The 21,772-nt window shown below is 39.9% G+C and overlaps 1 protein-coding gene across 1 annotated transcript in view; it reads left to right on the top strand.

The window, feature by feature from the left end:
• Window positions 1-21,772, top strand: part of Emcn (endomucin) — a 92,641-nt gene that overhangs the window by 14,773 nt on the left and 56,096 nt on the right. The window contains exons 2-3 of the mRNA XM_032897272.1: window positions 14,046-14,138; window positions 21,046-21,117. Coding sequence (XP_032753163.1) covers window positions 14,046-14,138; window positions 21,046-21,117 — 165 coding nt within the window. The remainder of the gene's footprint in view (window positions 1-14,045; window positions 14,139-21,045; window positions 21,118-21,772) is intronic.

The following is a 21,772-nucleotide window of genomic DNA, read 5'->3' as shown; positions in this document are numbered from 1 at the left end:
GTAATGTTGAACGAAAACAACGAAGTGTCTCATTGAAGGCCCTAGGAATTGACTGGACAAGATGCTGAGGAACGCTGGGGGGGAGATTACAGATGGTGCCACTGAGCTTTAATGGACCACTTGAGTTCTAGAGGGGCATCATTAAATAAAAAGAGGGAGATGTAAGACTGTACAGCCAAAATTAGAAATAGCAATGCCTTAATGAAGAGATGGCAGGGAGTCCAGCTTCTCTGATGGAAGCCCATAGGAACTAGGGTAAGTTCAAGTTATAAAAAGAAAAGAAAAAACTGCAACAATTCTTCTAGGATGAAGAAACTCATGCTTTTTTTTTTCCTCCATCTTTATTAACTTGAGTATTTCTTATTTACATTTCAATTGCTATTCCCCTTCCCGGTTTCCAGGCCACCAACATCCCCCTAACCCCTCCCCCTCCCCTTCTCTATGGGTGTTCCCCTCCCCACCCTCCCCCCATTGCCGCCCTTCCCCCAACAGTCTAGTTCACTGGGGATTCAGTCTTAGCAGGACCCAGGGCTTCCCCTTCCACTGGTGCTCTTACTAGGATATTCATTGCTACCTATGAGGTCAGAGTCCAGGGTCAGTCCATGTATAGTCTTTAGGTAGTGGCTTAGTCCCTGGAAGCTCTGGTTGCTTGGCATTGTTGTACATATGGGGTCTCGAGCCCCTTCAAGCTCTTCCAGTTCTTTCTCTGATTCCTTCAACAGGGGTCCTATTCTCAGTTCAGTGGTTTGCTGCTGGCATTCGCCTCTGTATTTGCTGTATTCTGGCTGTGTCTCTCAGGAGAGATCTACATCCGGTTCCTGTCTCATGCTTTAAAATCTACTTATCTCCGTCTTGACACCGACGTGTGGTAGCCAGGCTCAGCATACACCCACTGCTCTCTGTCTGGTGGTATTCTTAAATCTGAGTAAGCGTGCAACGCATCCGAATTAAGTTGCATAAATAGCAAAGAACAGTAACCGTTCACAGTAATGGGCCGTTTTCTACCTTGGTTTATTGGCTTGGCTTATCTGGGAGAAGAATCAAGGACTGTAAGTAGAGAAAAATCTGAGCTCTTCCCACGAGGCCAGCACCTACTTAATCAGCCCTGTGGGTAGCCTGAGTCTTCTTCTTCTATGTGGCTTCTTCAAATTAATCCTGCCTTTAGCCCAGCCAGTCCCAGCCAACACCTTACAAGTGTCAGAGAGTGATGAAAACAAAGCCAGAATTGTTCTAAGCTTTTGTCAAACTGCTGCTCTAAAGAGCAGTATTTTTTAAAGAAATATTTTTAAACGCATGTGTACAGATAATTTACAATGCAATGTGAGCTACGTAATGCATCTGCTGCCAATGAAAACTGACACTTTCGAGATAAATTCATTTAGATGCTATAAATATTATTTATTCCACATCCCACTTCTCCTCCTCCTGGAATTCAATTTACACATTTACCAATGTTAGTTTCTCTTTAATAACTTTACTCTGGCTTAAAAGTCAATGAGCAAAAATGAAATTTGCAAGGTTGTAAGAATCAAACTATGGTTGAATGGTCATGGTTACTTCCTAGTTTTTATATAATACAACTGTCTTAGTTAGGGTTTTACTGCTGTGAACAGACCTCATGACCAAGGCAACTCTTATAAGGACAATATTTAATTGGGATTAATTTACAGGTTCAGAGGTTCGGTCCACTATCATCAAGGTGGGAGCATGGCAGCATCCAGACAGGCATGGTGCAGAAGGAACTGAGAGTTCTACATCCTCATCTGAAGGATGAGGAAACTCACTTCCAGGAGCTAGGACAAGTGTATTAAAGCCCATGCTCACAGGGACACACCTACTCCAACAGGGCCACACCTACTCCAACAGGGCCACACCTACTCCAACAGGGCACATGTATTAATAGTGCCACTCCCTGGGCCAAGTATACAAACTATCACAACTTTATCAAAATTTAAAAATAAAATACCATATTACTTCATTTTGATTCCTAATCATAGATTTTTTTTTTCCTTTTCTCACTTACTGCTGTTCTTAGTTCTTAGGTCATTCTGCCATTTTCTACTTTTCCTCTTTTATTTTGGTTTTTGCTTGATACTTATCCCTTCTAAACTTTATCCTACAAATAAACAATGATTTCTCCCTCTTATTTGCATCTTGTCTCTTTCCTTACTATTTAATATATTTTAAAATGTCATTTACTGCCCTTTCAAAGTTGGGGTTTCAATTACTCTCCCAAATGTAAAGATCAGGTTTCTTAGACGACTCGTGTCATGAACTCCCCTGAGCATGTGGAGGTCCCATAGCCTGGAGGGATCATAGTAGAGTTGGCCATATACAAAGGGCCCAAGTGTGAGGTGTATTCCAAGTGGAGTCAAGAGAGTCAGGGGGGTCAGGGCAGTCAAGTTCTTCCCATGTTTCCTTAGATGGAGCAGTTTAGCGTTTTGTAGTTAAATCTGTTCTGTTGCTAGCTGTGGCGTATGAAGTGAGAAATTAGGTCTTACTCAAGTCTCTCTAGATTGTTGTAGGCCTATTGGCTCTGTTTTGTGTAAAATACCACCTCTGCACTGTTATTTGAGACATGAAACGATTGTCAGTCACCAGCTCCACTCTTATTTTCTACTTGTTATCAGTCCTTCAAATAATGCTGATCTTTGGGATCATGTAGAGTTAAAAATAAAATATCACATAAGTTCATCTTTATTCCTAATTTAGATTTTTTTCCTTTTTTTTCCTTACTGCTGTTCTTAATTCTTATCTTCTTCAGGGGAAGTGGATATAAACCCTGCTAGAAGGAGAGACATGAGCAAAGGGACTGATTCTCCTTTAGATTAGAAGCTGTGCCTTGGTGCAACACAACATCCACACCTGTTGGCGACCTTAGAGAGCTCTGTCAGGAACACCATTTCCAGTGTGTGTGAAATGGTACAGCTGATGTCACTAGGTGCTCTAAATAGTCATAGAATTAGATAATATGGATCCATATTACCACATGCATCTGGTTTCCCCGGGGCAGGTCGCCGTGGCTGATGATCTTATGTTTTTACTATGTTTGCTGACTTCTGCTTCAAAGTTGAGAAGGCAGGGATCGAATTGAAGCCATCATAACTAAAGGTGTCAATCAAAAATTCTAGGACTGCAATTTAGTCATGTGTCTAGAATCTAAGAATTTGTGAGGCAGAGACAGGAGGAAAGCGGTTTTGAGATGGGTGTGGTTCTACAGCTTTTTTGTGCTGCAGAACAAGATTCTATCTCGAAAAATAAAAATAATAAATAAAAATTCTGCCTGCTCTACAGTGATGGCTGGAGAAATAGTTCAGTGGCAAAACACGTGTGCCCAGCACACAAGCACAAACACACACACACACACACACACACACACACACACACACACACCACCATCACCACCACCACCACCACCACCACCAACAACAACAACAACAATAACAACTCTAGTAGCTTTCATACTATTTATTTGTATGATTGCTTCTATTAAGATCTGTAATGTCATTTTATATCATATATCATAGCATTGCATATTGTAAAGTGAGCTGATTTTTTTAAAGATGGATTGATATTAAGAAAAAGGAGTAATGGTAGATAAAGGAAAAGCAATGAAAACTCACACTGTATCAAAAATCCAAGTGGGGAAGGAGATACTGGAATTTGTCACCCATGTTTCTAAGGACTCAAACTTTCGTAGGCTGCAGGCAAATCAAATGAGGCGTTTTTGTTTTGTTTTGTTTTGTTTTTGTTTTTGCTAGCTCCAAGTCTGTGACAATAGACAAGGTTTTCGACGACACACTGGTGATTAATAAACAACCCCTCTGATCACACCGAATGCATTTTTCCTCAACCTCTATTACAAAAGGATACGAAGAGCGATGTCTTCTGCTATTACAGTCTCACAGGAAACATGAGAACTGCCACGGACCCGTGGAATGCTAAAACATTTCCAGACTTTAAAATGACTCTACACTTAACCATAAATCCAAGCTTGTGCTGTATTCCGCTCTACGAAGGTCACAGAGGAGCTGAGTTTTCTTTAAACATAGTAATAAATATATGAAATAATGCTGTGAACACAGACGTAAATCCAGAAACGTCCTCTTGGTCTTTCACATGGTCATTGTAAATTCAGTTCCTTATTCAGTTTTTACCAGGTGCTAATCCACTTTACAGGGTAGAAATTATACATTGTAATATTATACATATCCTGTCCAATTTAAGCAAAATTTACTATTATCAAGTATTTAATAAACATTAACGACTTAATGACAAATACTCCACTAGCAGACGAAGATACACAGAGGTCTGTTAAAGCCATGAAGCTTACCTGAAAAAAAATGATGATTCTCACAATTTTTCATAGTAAGTCTAAAGTCCTAAAATGTTTAATTGTGTTAAACATATTCCAGAGGTCTATATTGATGATATATTGATAATGTGAGATTATATCTACTGATTTTTCTGTTACGTATATCTCTGTTGAGAAAGTAAATTTAATTGTTATGAAGTGAATTTATCTTCAAAATTAACAAAAATCAATACATAAGTATTTCCTGGTATGCCCTCCTGGCTTTAAGATTTGGGAAACATTATAAAACACTTTCCTCAGTGCTGGAGATTCACAGATCGGGGTAAAGCTTGCAGCTGGACCAAGGGGCTCGAGTCCATTTCCTCTGATGGTATTCTCATCTATTAAAGCGAAGAAATTACAGCCAACACCATGAAGAAAAGGTGCAGAGACAATTTATAGCTAGTCTCTGCTTCACAAACACAGATTTACAGCACAGCAAATATATGGCTCTGGATTTAGTAGATTAGATTTAATTGAATAAGAAAAGGATTTCTTGTAACTTCAATGTTACCTATATTTTTACCGTTACTTAATTCAATACCATTATGTGACTGAAAATGTGCTCTGAGCCCTTGGGAAATGTCAGAAAGTGTGATGGAGGATGGAAAGTATTCTCACACGTATCTTTATTTCCAGCTTTCTGCATCCATCAAATCTTACTCATCTCCTGGTTCTGTAGGGCATGTCCTTTAACTTCTCTTTAGCAGAAGCCAAAATGTGTTTCTCCTTTTCTTCATTGCAGCAGACAAAAAAATGTAACTAAACTCGTAGTGTATACTGTAGACGCCAGTGAAGGCAGGGAGGCTGCCACCAGAGAGGAGCAAAGTGAAGGGCACATTTTCGTTATTTCTGCTACTGTGTTATCATAACTCTCCATCTCAACCTTGGTCATTCCTTTTCTTCTGCATCCTCGGAAATTAAAACGTAGCTTCTGGTTTTCAGCAAATCCAGTTTTCTAGTTCTGTCTTTCACATCTGGTCCTGGGCATCAATTTAAATGTGCAAGATTATCTGTTCTAAAGGTGAGTCCGACCACGTGTTCCTCAATAAACACCATTTCTAGCCCAGTCTTTGCCTTGGAGATTAGAGAGGAATCTTGAGGTGCTTAACTTTTCTAGTGAAAACCATAAGGCGGTATCATAGAATGAGTTCCCATCCGTAAGTAATGAGGTGTGTTTGAGTCCATTAGAAAGAGCAGTATGCAGTTCACTTCTTTTCCTTGCCAGCGAATGCAGGCTTCTAGTCCTGTTTTCTCTGCTGGATGTCAGGATGTATGCTTCCTGCCTGGAGCTGAGAGCTTACCCTGGAAATATGTCCATTGCCTACTACTACACTTAAAAAACAACAACAACAAAAAAAAATCTGTTGCATCTGTCCCACAAAATGCAGGGTTATTTTTAAATGTGTGAGAGATAATTAACCCACAAGTGACTTCTTTGATGTTGCCATAAGGGGTTATTTCTAAATACTTATTTTTAAAGAAAATATAGTATTACAAAGCTAATCTCTAAATTCTAAAATGCAAAAGAAACACGATTTCCACGCTGCTCTCAGATTAGTAGTCAGTGTTCTCCAACTGAGCATGCTCTATCTGACCAGTTTTCTCTCTGCACTGTGGGGACACCGTATGAGAACATGTGCAGAGAGAGAAGGCAGGATTATGTGCTGATACTCAGAGCTCCTCTATACTACAGCTAAAGGGCTATGGCTGCCTAGAGTGAATGTTCACTTATTTATTTTTACCTATATAGTATCAGTCATGAGTGCTGAAAGTGATTCTACTGAAAGGGGTGACTAAAAAAACAGATAAAATTTCTCACTCAGTCTTATGATGTTATTAAAAGCCACTGAAGACGTACTAGCTGACGACCTATGGCAATGGTTCTCTCAACTTTGGGAAAAGAAACATTTGCATACCCCATTTACAAATAAAGTACCCAAGACCTTTAAGTCATATTTATATCCCCTGAACAAGGAAAGAGAAATAAAATACTACAAATTGGTTAGCAATTTCAAGTATCATTGTATTAATAGAGCTCACTGGTATATAAAAACAGCACATTTTTGACACATTGAATTAACATATAGACATTACGTAGTGTGAGAATCAGTCCATAGATTCCTGGTTGAAACTTTGGGTCACAATAGTCAAATGCTCACGTCAGAAAAATTATCTATCAAATTCTGACAGAAATGTGACACATAGTAACTCTCTTGCTCACCATTTGAGGCCAGCTCTCAAGTGCACTTTCTTCTCCTCTGCATTCTTTCTTTCTAATTGCTTTAATCACAGTTTCTGGGAACAAACCTTATGTATACTAGTAAAAAGAAACGATAAAAGTAACATAAAATTAGTCAAATGGTCACCAAAGAAAAGACCTAATTAGAAGAATCCAATTATAATTTTGAAAGAAGTTTTCCTCAAAGAAAGCTTTATTAACTTGAACCTACCAAGTTGAAGATTTCGTTTACCCAAACATGTCATAGCAATCTTACCAAGTAGTATAAATCTATGTGTCCCTGTGACAAAACTCTAAAATTTCCTTCATGTCAACAATGTTTCTAATGGTTTTAAACCTAACTATAAAAGCTTATTGACTTTCTCATTTATCTTTATATGCAATACTCTACGATGTTTGTTTCCATAAGACTGAACACTAACATTGTATAAGTCAGCCTTCCATCACTATAACGAAATAACAAAGGCAACATACTTCATAAATACGAAAGGTTTTTTTACTCCATTTTCAAGGCATTTTCAAGGGCATGGAACTGTGCCTACTTGGGTTTTGGCTGTATTACATGTCCGTGCACTGTAAAACACTATCCCGTAGACTGTGTTTACATCTGAGACCAGAAGCAGACAGACATATGTCAGCTCTTATAGCCAACTCTCTTCTTTAAGCCATCCTGGAATCCCATGACAACCACCTTCCTTCTGCTTGCTCCTGTCCAAGGCCCAAGGACCTTCTAATAGGCTCACTTAAAGCATCCATCATTTTCCCAACAGCTTCATCCAGAAAACATCCCTTTAATACCTGAGCCTTCTGAGGCCCATCAGCATCAAGTCCAGCAGACGTTTAAAATGATAAGCAACTTGTACAAGATCACTTAGCTGCTGAGTGACAGAGCCTGAGCTCAAGGCTAGCTATAGGCCCAGGGTTACTCCAACATTAGGCATGGCTCATGCTTCCTTTTTTTCTAATACATTATCTTAATTTATTATCTTCTGTTTATAAAGGACACTATATACACATACATGTAAATATATACTTACAAACACATATATGTATGCATATATACATATACATATGAATTGTGTGCTAAGAAATTCACTTCTAGCTCTCCTGCAACTTGAAAGATTTTTGTTATGATTATAGCTCTATTCCCTGAATAGAAAGAGTAATGAAACAGTGCTAACCACTTAGCAGTCTCTTATTTCTTCTTGCTCTCACTTTTCCCTTTGAGTTCTGGTAGTACAGTTTACATGTCTTTATGAACTCTCCTTTTGGGGTGAACTCAGTTTGACCCCTTGGGATTCCTGTGTCTGGAGGTTGGCATCTTTTCCACAGATTACAAAAATTTCAGTCATTATTCCTACAATTCATTTCTGGCCTGTTTTCACTTTCTCCTCCTTCTTAAATTAATATTGAACATGGATGTGTCGAACTTTTGTAGCCCTGGAACCATTACTTTTTGTGTGTGCCTGTGTTCTTCTGCTCCCCAAACCCGATGATAGGGAATGTCTGTCTTAGAGCCCACTGCTTGCTTCCTCAGCTCGTCACGCCTGCTGAACTCCCACCCCCCCCACATCTTTCAGTCCAATCGTGATGTTACTCGTCCCTAGAGTTTCACCCTTTTGTTATTGTTCTTTTTCCCCACCAAGCCTCATTTCGTTCATAAACATTGCTGTGGCAGTGACCTCTCTTCTCCATGAGGTCTTAAGATGAGTTCTGGAGTCGTGTGAAACACAATAAACTCCTATCTGTAGCCCATCTGGTTCCTCAGAGAAGCAACAGTCTCTAAGATAGTATAGCAGACACCTCAATGAATGTAACCAAATATGAATCCAGACTGGATACATTTATTGTGGCTTTCAGCAAAGTCACCAAGTATCCACATTTAGAGAGCAGCTACTTTCTCAGTAAGCTGTATTGGGAAGCCAGATATCCACGCGAAAGTGTCTAGCCATGAGAGAAAAACACACGGAAAAAGCTAAGGGACACGGCCTAGGTGGGTGTGGCTTCTAGCAAGCACAAGGAAAATAAAAATATAAATAAGTGGGGTCACATCAGAATAAAAGCACCTGGACAGCATGGGACCCAACAGACTGAGGAGGAGGAGGAAGAGGAGGAGGAGGAGGAGGAGGAAGAGATTGGTGAGGTTGGAGAAAGCATGGCCCAGCACACATCTGACGAGAGTCCATCGCCAAAACACTTGAGGAACTTAGAGAACTATAGGAGGGAGAGACCCTGATATTAAGCGGGTAAGAGAATGTTTGCACAGTGTTGACAGGAGTTCAAGATAGCCAGTATAGAAAGCAGTTTAGAAATTACTCAAATACATTAAAAACAAAAAAAAAAAACAAAAAACAAAAAACAAGAGAAGTTGAGCTGGGGAGAAGGCTCAATGGATAAGAGCACCAACTACTCTTGGAGAGAACCAGGTTCAATTCCCAGCACCAACATGGACGTTTGCAACCCTGTGGTTTCAGGGGATCTAACGCCCTCTTCTGGCCATCATGGGTGCCCGGCATGCTCATGGTACACATGCACACACACGCATATACATATGCACATAAAATAAATAAACCATTGAAGTTGTACACTGAAGTGGAGCTATCGTGACTTGGCGATGCCACAGCAGGTGAATGAACAAAGAAATCAGAAGGCCAAACGCACACCTGTAACACACATGTATCCCAGAACTCTTCGCCATGCTGATGTTAGGCAGTCGGAAAAGAATACAGCAGCACGTGTAGCAAGCACATGGGATTTGTAAAAATGGAACACATGGCATCGTCTTCTGCCTGAGGCTGGAGATCATTTTGCTCAGGAAAGTAATCTGGGCTTCCTAAACACACACAGCCTCCCTCGCTTATGTGTAAAATAATCTTACAGAAAGGAGGCAGAGGATGCAAGGTGGATGGGGAGGCTGGAGATAAAGGAGATGTGGCTGCGATGGCTGATGAGACTAGAGAACATAATTGAGATTTTTCAGAGATGGATATTGCAAAGTATGCGTTATATACTTTAACATCACTGTCGGCAAATTTTAGAGGTTCAACCACAGAAAAGTAAGCATTCAAGATGTTTTTGTCCTTGTTATTCTTACTGAGTTAGTCCACATTCTATTTAGTACTTAACTGTAAGATCACTTTTGCACGTTATGTACATATTCGACTATGATTTACCTTTGTACCTTTGTACCTTTGTACTGTTAGGGAAAGAAATGGTTATCTTTAATTTTTCAGAAAATGGCGGGTGGGACACTTCCTTCTTCAACTTCACCCTTTTGTCACCAAACGTATCGTCTGGGCTGCTCAAAAGAGAATATAAATTCAGCTAGGACTTGGAGAGAGTGGAAACAGAAGCTGGTATTTCACAAGATTCCCGACTCAGCAGAAAAGTGTGCCTTTTCCCGAGTGAACGAGTGAACGCCACTATTCCAGACTAGGGTGATCTGAGAGTCAGAAGTCTCTTGCGGGACCTGAGTTTCTGGAGAAACCTTTGGTAAAGTTGATGGACCCAGAAGCCGAATGTGAGTTAGGTTGAAGGTGCGGGTTGATAACAATACACACAGAGAGAGAGAGAGAGAGAGAGAGAGATTGGCAGGTCCCGGGGAAGGCACAAGGCAGTGCTCCCACGAAACAGACAGACAAACAACTGATCTCAGAGATGACCTGGGAGCCCTGCCTGTGACATTTGACAAAACTCAGAAGATGCTGAGTCCCAGTACCTTGTTAAAACGAAACAGATGTCAAGACAGCTCGGTAGAACCCGCTCCTTTTCAGACTCACAATTGCTTCGGGGAAAGGATCCTAGCACAGAGGTCTGAAAATCCAAGAACATGCAATGGTCGTTCCTTGTCCCTTTAACGTTTAGCCCTACATTAAGTTATATAGTTATATCAAGCATAACCAGTGTGTGCCTAAGGGGAGTAGATGCTCATCAGTCAAACTCAGCACATGATATAAAAAGTCTTGTAATAAATCCCCAAGTCTAAATATACCTCATTAGTAAACATGATCTTCAAAGAATTGCATTAGCAAATGGAAAATTGCTGGCATCGCCCCTTAGTATTGAATGGGATACTGATGGGCGGAGAGGATTGGCCCTGTAACAGCTTCTGGCCTCTCGCACCTCTCTGCTTGTCAGCCAGAGTGCCTTGGATCCTCAGGTCCATTTGCAGATAATGTCTTGTGTTTAACAAACTCACCAATGCAGCCCTGAGTCCTGTTCTCCCCAGAGGGGCCAGGTGGCTGAGACACCTGTCACTGCCTGCAACCTGCCAGGCTTGGCCCTCCCTCCTCACCGCACAGATGGCTGGAGACCCAAGAAGATGGCTCTTCCAGGTTCAGAATTTCTCCACTTATCGAAGTGTTTTCCAGAGAGGGGTGAGCTTTTCCTGTTAGTTCTCTTCCCACCCCACTAATTCCACATAAGAATTATCTAAGCCCTCTTACGACTTCTGTTCTTTCAGGAGTATTTTTAGCTTTAATTGAGAATGAACTGTACATCAAAATCCTGGTTTTCAAGTTTTCAATAGCTTTGAAGCTTCATTTTAAAATGGGATTTTCCTGTCTTTATCTCCCAAAGATTTGAGTTTGTCAGACACAAGCGAGACCCCCTTCCAGGTCTCCGCTAGGGCCCTAACTTTATTTGTTACTTTGGATCTCCCCTTCTATTAGCATATGAAATACACATCTCCACATTATGCCTAATATTCTAATCTCTGTCAAAATCTCTCCCTCACAAAGTCATTGGTTACTGTAGGTATATTATGTTACTTAGGTGGCATACAGCCATGTCTGTGCATTAATTATTATACAGAGTCAATTTACTAAGCAGAACTCGGGCTTTCTCTAGATACAACTCATACATTTTTGTTTTTCTTTGAACTTGTTGAAATAGATGCTTAATGCATGTTTATCAAGTTAAATGACTCGTTAGCTAGTAAATGCGTTATTTATTCCTTATGAGAAATAAAATGTAAGCATATGTTTGACTGCATCCTTGCACATTAAGATTCCTTTTTAATAAAATTACTTGCACATAATTTCATTGGCAGTGAATCAATGATGTGTCTTATGTCAAAAGACAAGGGCTGCTATTACTTTGAGAAGGGCTGCAATCAAACTGATCATCTGTGATTGTGCACCTCAGAAAGCTCATTTTCCTTCAAGAGTTTAAGCTTTTCTTCTGAATGTTTTGCTCCTAGAAAAGATAGTGGCGTGAAAATTTTCTCAGACACAGTTGAGAGATCGAGTGCACATAAATATCACTATGGAGCTAGGAGCAAAGACAGAAATTCTCTTGTTGTATGTCAGACTTTTCATGGATAGCCACAACACACATGCACATGTACACACATGCACCCATACATATACATATAAATACACACACACACAGAGACATATGCACTCTCCAACATGCTCTCATATGTGCCTACATCTATGCATACATGCACATACATCTGAATGCACACATGCATAATCTATACATCTCACATAGGAACCCATTGGAACAAGACCAACTACTAACAATTTTACTGGGCTACTGTAGAAATACTCATGAGGTGACTGCCAAGGAACAAGGATGGCTAACAACACACATCTGAAAAGCACCCTAGCATAATAGATGGTTTGCAGAAGTTACACACAGCAGTCCCACAGTCAGAGTCCTCTCTCCTGCAGCTGGATTGCTCAGTGGCCTCACCCAGCAGTGCCCCGCCCCCTTCTATAAAGCTGGGAAGGGTCTTCAGGAATGATAAGCCACTTTCTCAGACTTGTGACGTTTGGTTTCTCTCAAGCCCCTGATGCTGTAGAAATCAGAGGAAATGGCTATACAAAAACATCATACAATAAAGATTACAGAAATGCTAACAAGCTGAATTTTCTACCAGCTGAAAACAGCCTTTAACAAATCATTTTCTAAGCAAAAAAAAAAAAAATCAAAGCCATGCTTCCTTAGGATACAAAAAGGATCCCATCCTGAACTCTGGGGCAAATAGGCACCTAAGCTGTTCCTTGCACATGCGGCTTTCCTATTCTCTTTTTCATTGTACAAATACTCTACAAAGGACTTTTTAGAGGAACCTCCCTTATAGGGTAACACTTTCTCAATAAACAAACAAACCCATATTGTTCTTTTCGCCACCAGGTTTTTTTCACCACCAGCCTTTGCTGAGCACAACCATGTAACCCACAATGATGTCTTGTGTTATTTGTTGTACACTGCTATTCTGGTCCCCACCAGGGCAAAAGGTACTTGAGGTTGATGCCACGAGAAACTCAGTAGAGCCCTTTTCCTGTATCAGGTCATGATTTTCATACAAGTAGTCACCCTGTTTGTTGAGTGAGGAAGAGGAGAGAAGAAAAACCTCGGGAGACCGTAATGGTACTCAGAAATAAAATTGTTCCCGTTGGAAAAGTCTACATACAGGACTCATACAAAGCTATGTCCTAGTAAAGTTACTAATCGTCCCAGTGGCATTGTATACTTACTTGTCTTTGACTAATTTACCCACTTCCAACTAAACTTAGAAATTCGTGTTAGGTAATGAAATGAAAGACTAAAGGAAAGACAGCTACAAGGTGGGTGAGACAGGGAATAGCCCACCCATGTGTGTTCCAGCTCCCTACTGAATATGGGGAAGGGGGGTTAGGGGTGTGGAAAGGCCAAAGCAAAGGTGTAAGAGTTACCTGCAGAGAGAAGAACCTTCAGACTTGATTTCCGTAAAGCCTGTGAGAATACGGCTCTCCTTTCTGTATGTGCTAAACACATCTCCCTGAGCTGATATATCAAGCAATTTCCATTTACTGTGTCCATAAACAAAGTCGGTGCTAGGAGCTAACACTTCCGGGTACCTCAGGGCTATGAGATGAACAGCAAATGCCTCTACCTCAGGACACCGGAGACTCTGCCTTCCCTGACAGGCCAAATATTGCTTTGGCACAGAGTCAAAGAAAACTTCAAATACAAAGTGAATCTGAGGTTCCATACTGATTCACATTTACTGTTGGGACAGATCTAGTTCAGGACATGAACCTAAGTTCTCATTGCTCTAAAGCCATCTGCTTTCCATAATCTACTCTATACACTGCAAAAATCATGGCAGACAGAAAGTAGTGCCTTCTTCATATGGTTGCTTTCTTTATATTCCTGAAGACATTTATTTACTGCGTTCATGCCTTGTGCCCACAGTCTAACTTTTGTGGAGAAAGTGTGGCCCTGCAGTTGTTCCAATTGAAGAACAATTCCACTTCTGGTTGAAGACTGGGTTAAAAGAAAACATATCTATTATATCACAATGTACATCGCATGTGTATGTGATAGACACAGAGATAGCATAACTCAATTTTGTTAGTTTACTATATTTAAGTAGATTGCTCTGTTGATTGAAAACATGATTAATAATGAAATTACTTAAACATATTTTTTCAGATGTTCAAAATATTTTTACTCCAGCACTGACAGAAACATCCACAACAAAAGCATCGGCTACAACACCAGACATGGTGTCAATCACAAACAAATCAACGGGCGGAACACCTCCTAAAGGTAAGCTCTTTCTATGTAGAATGTAGTTTTCCTTTTAAAAGCAAAATTGGTAAACAGATTCTATATAATGTACTACGGGGAACGATTGTTACAAAACTAAGTAATAATTTTCTATTTACAAATTCCTCTATAGTTCTGAGCAGAACATAGCATCTGGAGACCTTGCTGAGTTTCCTTACTGATACTCTTTTAGATCACTTCCCTTTTGGAAAACTCCCATTGTAAATTACATAAAACAAAGGTTCTTTTTTTTTTTTTAAGAGGAAGAAAATAATTATCATACCTAAGCCCTAAAATATCTTTGTAAATAACCCGGTTCTCCACCTACATAGCACAGCTAATAATTGGAACCTGTTCAAACAGACAGAGTTTGTGAGTCATTGTGTGCTAATAAAAGATTTAATTTGTAGACTTCTGTGGCCAAGTTATCATGATTGTTACTGGATGGAGCAGCAACTATGCCAGAAAAAGTATTGAAGGAGACGACTTAACCATCTATAACATTCTGAAATGCCCCCACCCCCCGGACTTTTATCCCACCACAGGAGGCGAGGGTGGCAAATGCAGATAGATCCCTATGAGTTTGACGTTAGCTTATTCTGCATATCAAATTCCAAAGCAGCAAGACCTATACAGAGAGATCCTGCTCATAATGAAATATCAAGGGGGAAAGCAAAAGAAAAGTCATTGTAATCATTCAGAACCTCAAAGGATTTCCAAGCCAATATTTGCTACATTTTTTTATCTTGAAACACAGGAGTGGGGGGATGGGGGACATCTCATTCAAGCTCAGTATTCAAAAGGAGAAAAAACAAATTAGTTATCTAGTTACCAGAAAATTGAATATTTAGAATGTGTGATGGCTGAAACCACCCCTCCACAGATTTACCTCCTTTTTAACCTCTTTAGTTTTTACTGCAACATCAGACTCACAAATGAGTCCATCAACCATATGGACTTAAGGGGGCAGGAGAGGCGGTAAAAGTGGATTAAATAAAAGCTTTGGACTGTTCTTCCAGGGACCAGGTGTCAATTCCAGCACCATTGCAGTTTACACAACCAAGAGTAACTCAGTTCAGGAGATCCCCAAGATAGACATGAACGTGGCATTGCATGTAAAACACCAACGACATAAAAAAATTTAAAGAGGAATCATTAAAACATAAAAACAAACAAAACAAAACAAAAAAGAAAAAACAAAACCAATCTGGACTTGCATTTTAATAATTCACTTGCATTTGGTAATTTAGCAGACAAAAGGTATCAGGAGCAGCATCTATTCCTACCATGCTTGATTCTACAATGAAAACAAACCAGGCCTCATAGACCTTCTTGACCAAATCAGGAAAAATCATACACAACAAGTGCAGCATGGGGAATTTTAGTTCCAGGATATTGGAGAATCTTATTTCCACCAAAGAGAAGCTCCAAATGACACAGTTAAGATATCATAGCCCAGAAACTCTCAAGCTGCCTCCTGAACACTCTGTTTCCTTTTGAAGGACTGGCTCCTCTCTGTATACAGTTAGCCTAACTGGTTTTGTTTCTTTGTTTGTTTGGTTGGTTGGTTTTGTTTTGTTTTTGCAAACTACAGCTATTTGCTTTTTTCCCTAAGTGTCAACTGACTCAATATGAAATCGGCTCTAAGTCGGCAAGAGCACATTCTATTTGCGAGCAGTGAGATTTACATAAGAGCCAAGTTAGAGAACCTGAGTGCTGAAGTCACACCCAGCCACCCCCACCCCTGCCCCATCTCTAGATGATACTATGGTCAAAAGTGCTACCTGGATAATAACACAAACTCTGGAACGATGTTTAGTTTTGTGAACCATAGACAAGAGGACTCATTGAAAAGAATTCAGGCAGAATTATAATTCTCCATACCAGGGACACACCTTCTTTTGCTGAGATCGGATGTTATTTCAAACCTGTTCCTGTTAAGGCAGAGAAAGCAGATGTTTTTATTCTTTTTGCAACAGGTGTGTCCTATAGTTGGTCGTGAAGCACCTATCTCTGAGGCAAAGGTGTAGCGTGCTTGGACACAATGTAGCACACGCAAATGTATACACACACATATCCCCTCAAAGTCTTTAGGGAGACATCGCTAATGATTTATATCATCCATTTAGTAAGAATTACACCGTGGTGTGGGTCCCCCAAAAGTTCTCCCAGTGAATATAAAATTGCTGACTTTCACCTGTAAAATTGTTATAAATCATGTAAACTTTACATCAAAAAACATTCAGACACACTGTTAAGCAAGGAATATTTTAATTATTCTCCCATATCCACTTCCTTAAATCAGTTTTTACAGATTTTATCCATCTGTACTTTCCACCTTTATGGACTTTTTTCTTCTCACTTCAGTCTATTTCTTTAATCAGTACAATGTTATGGAAGCCACATTAAAAAGGTGCCTCATCTTTGGGGACAGGAAAAGCTACAATGCCATTATCAAACCTACCCTCCGAATTACTATGAACTTTGCATCAATGAAGAGAACTTCTAAATGACATAATGTAGCAGCCAGGAATACAGTAATGAGAGAGGGCTGATGGGGGAATGAAGTGCATTCTGGGACCTCTGATGAAACCAAGTGAGCAGTGTGATTGAGAGACAAGCAAGTGGGAAAGACAGCCTTACCTGCACTCTGAGAAAATATGGTAGGGAGGAAACGGTTAAGAGAATGACCAGGCAGCTGAAGAGGGTGGGTAGAAGTACTAAGCAATGGGAGAAGAATGGTAGACACATGAGGTGCTTTGCCCTAGCTCGTTTAACAACATTCTCTACTAGGGTGATTTGGAATATGTGCACTGGCTGAGCCCATCCTCCTAAGGAAACACGGTCACACACAGTAATGAACACGAGGGAAAATCTGTTTTCCCTCATAGTCAAAGCAGTGCGTCAGTGTGTTGCTTCTTCATGCCATGCATATAAACAGCTTAACTGTCTGGCCCTCCTCCTAAACAGCCATGATATAGACTAAAATATTTCACACACACACACACACACACACACACACACACACACACAGAGAGAGAGAGAGAGAGAGAGAGAGAGAGAGAGAGAGAGAGAGAAGCCATTCCTTATTCTTCCTTTCTTAAACCAGCACAGTGCTCTTACCCACAGTAAGAGTTTTTAACGAACAAAACAAAAATGAGAGAAAGCTGGTTCTTCTCACGTTCAGCTTTCCTAATCAGATTTTCTATGGTTAAAAGTCAAAAGAGAGTTGGTTCCACAGAGCCTATAACTGCCTTTCTCTTGCCAATGGCATTAATTCCATTAATTAATTCACAGGAAATGGAAAAAAAGACAAACAAACAAACAAACAAAAAATTGTGTGCAGCTGAGAAGGGAATTGTCCTTGTAGCAACAGAGCCATAATGGCTGAGCGGATTGCCAGCTGGGTCTGGTGCAGAGCTTGCCCAATCCCAGATGGAACTTGACTGTGACGTCAATCAAGTGACCTGTGCAGAGGTCAAACAGTGAGGTACCATCAGGCAAGCAGAGCATCTCAACGTCAGAAAATGAACCTCAGGCATGCAAAACTAGATCTGAAAACAATATTTTTTAACATTGATTGCTATCCATCTTGCTTCAGAAGCATTTGACAGTCAGTGTCTTTACCTTGGAGTTCAGGTGTAGTATCATCAAAGTACAATATAATTGTGAAAAATTCAAACAAACGCCCTGTATAGGTTCATAGTTATATACAAAACCCAGCTACAAGACTCCTCATGTGAAAAGATTTTAGGATTAAAGGACTAAAATAAGCTCATGTTAATGTGAATTCTCTCCTCTCCTCTCACCACTGGAGAGTGTTAGATATCTGTTTACCAAAGAGAGCTTCTTCCTCTTTCTCATTAGTAAGGTGGTGGAAATAGACATCCGAAGATGGAGATGCACTTCCTCTCTTTATTTTAAAACATTGATTTCACCATGTTTATTCATTCTATCTATGTGAGCACGCACATGCACTCCTTCCCGTGTGGATTTTGGGGGTTGAATTCAGGTCAGGAGGTTGACTTTACCTGAGCTAATTCTCTGACTCTGCCAACTTTTTGTAAAATAAATAGATGAAGGGTGGCAGTGCAGTGCTGTTAATGAGGTAAGTCAGCTAAAAGAACAAAAAGTTTTCAGAACAAATATTAAAATATCAAGTAGTAAATAGGCATTAAATTTCAGGTACAGTCAGAGGTATTTCTGATAAGGCTCTGCTCTGGTGGCATTTAAGTTGCATGTCCTATGTGTACAAAGTAAGTATATAAAATTGTAAAAAACAGCTTTTTTTTCTTTCTTTCTTTTTTTTTATTAACTTGAGATATTTTTTATTTACATTTATGTTATTCCTTTCCGGTTTCCGGCAAACATCCCCTAACCCTCCCCTCCCTTCTTTATGGTATTCCCTCCCCACCCTCCCCTTGCCGCCTCCCCCCAAAAGTCTAGTTCACTGGGGGTTCAGTCTTAGCAGGACCCAGGGCTTCCCCTTCCACTGGTGCTCTTACTAGGATATTCATTGCTACCTATGAGGTCAGAGTCCAGGGTCAGTCCATGTATAGTCTTTAGGTAGTGGCTTAGTCCCTGGAAGCTCTAGTTGCTTGGCATTGTTGTTTATATGGGGTCTCCAGCCCCTTCAAGCTCTTCAAGTTCTTTCTCTGATTCCTTCAACGGGGGTCCCAATCTCAGTTCAGTGGTTTGCTGCTGGCATTCGCCTCTGTATTTGCTGTATTCTGGCTGTGTCTCTTAGGAGAGACCTACATCCGGCTCCTGTCGGCCTGCACTTCTTTGCTTCATCCATCTTGTCTAATTGGATGGCTGTATATGCATGGGCCACATGTGGGGCAGGCTCTGAATGGGTGTTCCTTCTGTGTCTGTTTTAATCTTTGCCTCTCTATTCCCTGCCAAGGGTATTCTTGTTCCCCTTTTAAAGAAGGAGTGAAGCATTCACATTTTGATCATCCGTCTTGAGTTTCATGTGTTCTATGCATCTAGGGTAATTCAAGCATTTGGGCTAATAGCCACTTATCAATGAGTGCATACCATGTGTGTTTTTCTGTGATTGGGTTACCTCACTCAGGATGATATTTTCCAGTTCCGACCATTTGCCTATGAAAATGTGGTACATCTACACAATGGAATATTACTCAGCTATCAAAAACAATGCCGTTATGAAATTCATAGGCAAAAGAACAGCTTTTTAAAAGATTTATTTTATATAAATGACTACACTGTTGCTCTCTACAGACACACCAGAAGAATGCCATTACTGACAGTCGTAAATCACCATGTGGTTGCTGGGAATTGAACTCAGGACCTCTGGAAGAGCAGTCAGCGCTCTTAACTACTGAGCCAGCTCTCCAGCCCCAAGAATAGATTTTAAAACAGAACAACTTTAAACTTCCTTGTATGGTTAGATGGAACTTCAATAAGACTGTAATCTTTCTCCATAGACTCTCTCCTTTTCTCTGTTATCTTCTTATCTCTATGTTTAAGTTTAAAATGAACAATCTGTGGAAAGTGTTATAAATATGAGTTCACTAAACAATGGTAAAGTTATGAAACGTTCTCATCTATATATGCATATATAGTATCCACTTGTGTTTATGCCAACTTCAGTCTGTTTCTCTGAACAATTCTCAAAGCACCTGTTTACGAACATGAAATTATTAAAAATTACAGTTTCCATAGTTGCCATTAGTTCCCCACAATAATGATGTGCATTTATTCTTCAGAATTTTAGTGCATTCGGCACATAAAGAGAAATTCACCATACCACATGTCGAGTGCTACACATATTTGAAAGTGGTTATTGATAAGTTAGCTACAATCCACAAAAGTATTACTCTTCTCATCACAATATTCTTCTCATCACAAGCATACATGTGTGTACACATGTGTATGCACACATAGACAGACAGACAGATTCTCTCTCTCTCTCTCTCTCCCTCTCTCTCTCTTTCTCTCTCTCTCTCTGACTGACTTTTTCTCTCCTTCTCTCTCTCATATGCACATACACAAATGCCTTGTAAGGCGTGAGACTTAGCAGAACAGGGTTTCCTGCAACATTTTGTGGGTAATTTTTCTAGCAACTTCACACTCTGAGTAATCTCAAGAACAATTCCTGGCCTTTAATAAATAGTCTTTTAAATTAAAAACTGCAAAGGGCATGAAAGTCAGTGAAGGTCGGCAGCGTGACCTACGCGGTCAGCACGGCTCACGGTGGTTATTTTTCAGTAACCTTTGCTTCTTTCTCACCGCGCTTCCCAATGCCCTTTCGTACTCAGGGATCAGGTCCCGTGTTTATTGTGGAACACATTATAGTCGTGCTTCACATATGCATGTCATACTAGGAAAAACCATTTGGGCCTCTGAAGTTTATGTAATAGGAACTCAAAGCCCATCTAATGAATGGACAGATTAATTACAGAAGTCTTCAAGTTCCTCCATGTCTGGTTTATATAGAGTTTTCATTACTATGAATGACTAAGTTAAGGGAATAAAATATAACTCTAAAATAGAAATTATATTTCATGATTCTATTTGACTGAATCCCCTTCCCCAAAGCATGGAAAACCAAAGTGATCCTTAAATCACTAAAATTTAGGTTTTTTTAAAATACTTTTTTGCATCTTTTTCGCATGATACCGACATAATAATCTGCAGTACAAACTTGCCGTTTGATCACTCATATGGAAAGTGTATGTGTGTATGCGTGCGTATATGTGCTTAAATCACTTTTACTAATTCATGAGCACATTCTTCTTTAGATAGAACAAGCTGGAAAACAGTAAAGGGTCCCTTAGTAATCTGCAGATTGATTGCAGGCCATTTATCACCTTGATTTTCATCCATTCCTTGGCGATGATATTTATAATTAATAATAATATTATCTATCTCATCAAACTAGGAATGACCAACAGTGCAACACCCAAAACACCTTTGATGCCAGCACTTAATTCACCGACAACACCAAAACATGGTGAGTATTGATCTGTTTTTGTTGTTATTACTAAATTTATATATTTGAGTGTGTGCGTGTGTATGTCTGTGTATCTGTGTGTGTCTCTGTGTGTAATAAGGTATTTTCTATAAACAACATAGTGTCATCTGAATGCAGAGAAAGGCCTAGGTCTTCATTTCTGAACTCGGTGGCTTTAATCTACTTAGACTTATTGTCTGCCACTTCTCTTCGGTAGAACTGCTGGAATGATGGTGAACAGCGGTAAGATATGACATCACCGCTTTCTTCCTAACTACAAGAAAAAGCTATCCGATCTCCATTTAGTATGATATTAGACCCTCTTTACTAGTTTTCAAAGATGATTTTATCATGCAAGAATTTTTAAATTTCAAAACCTGTGTTGTCTCGATATATTGAGGTTGTCATGCTATCCCTTCAGTGATGAACATGACAGGTAACAGGCTGATGCATGTTGAACTAACCTTGCTCCGTTGGTGAAATATCTTCACTTTTACGTGAGGCCAGTCTCGTTTGTATTATTTTGCTAAGACGTTTCATAAGAGATATAATATAAGCTTGTAGATTTCCTGTGACCATTGTCTTCTTTTAATATCGCTGTAATGTTAGCCTCATTAGATGGCATTAGAATATATTCCCTTCTCTGCGAATTTTG

This window comes from Rattus rattus, chromosome 3, assembly GCF_011064425.1.
Source record: "Rattus rattus isolate New Zealand chromosome 3, Rrattus_CSIRO_v1, whole genome shotgun sequence".
NCBI lineage: Eukaryota > Metazoa > Chordata > Mammalia > Rodentia > Muridae > Rattus > Rattus rattus.
This window is presented reverse-complemented; position numbering and strand designations above follow the sequence as displayed.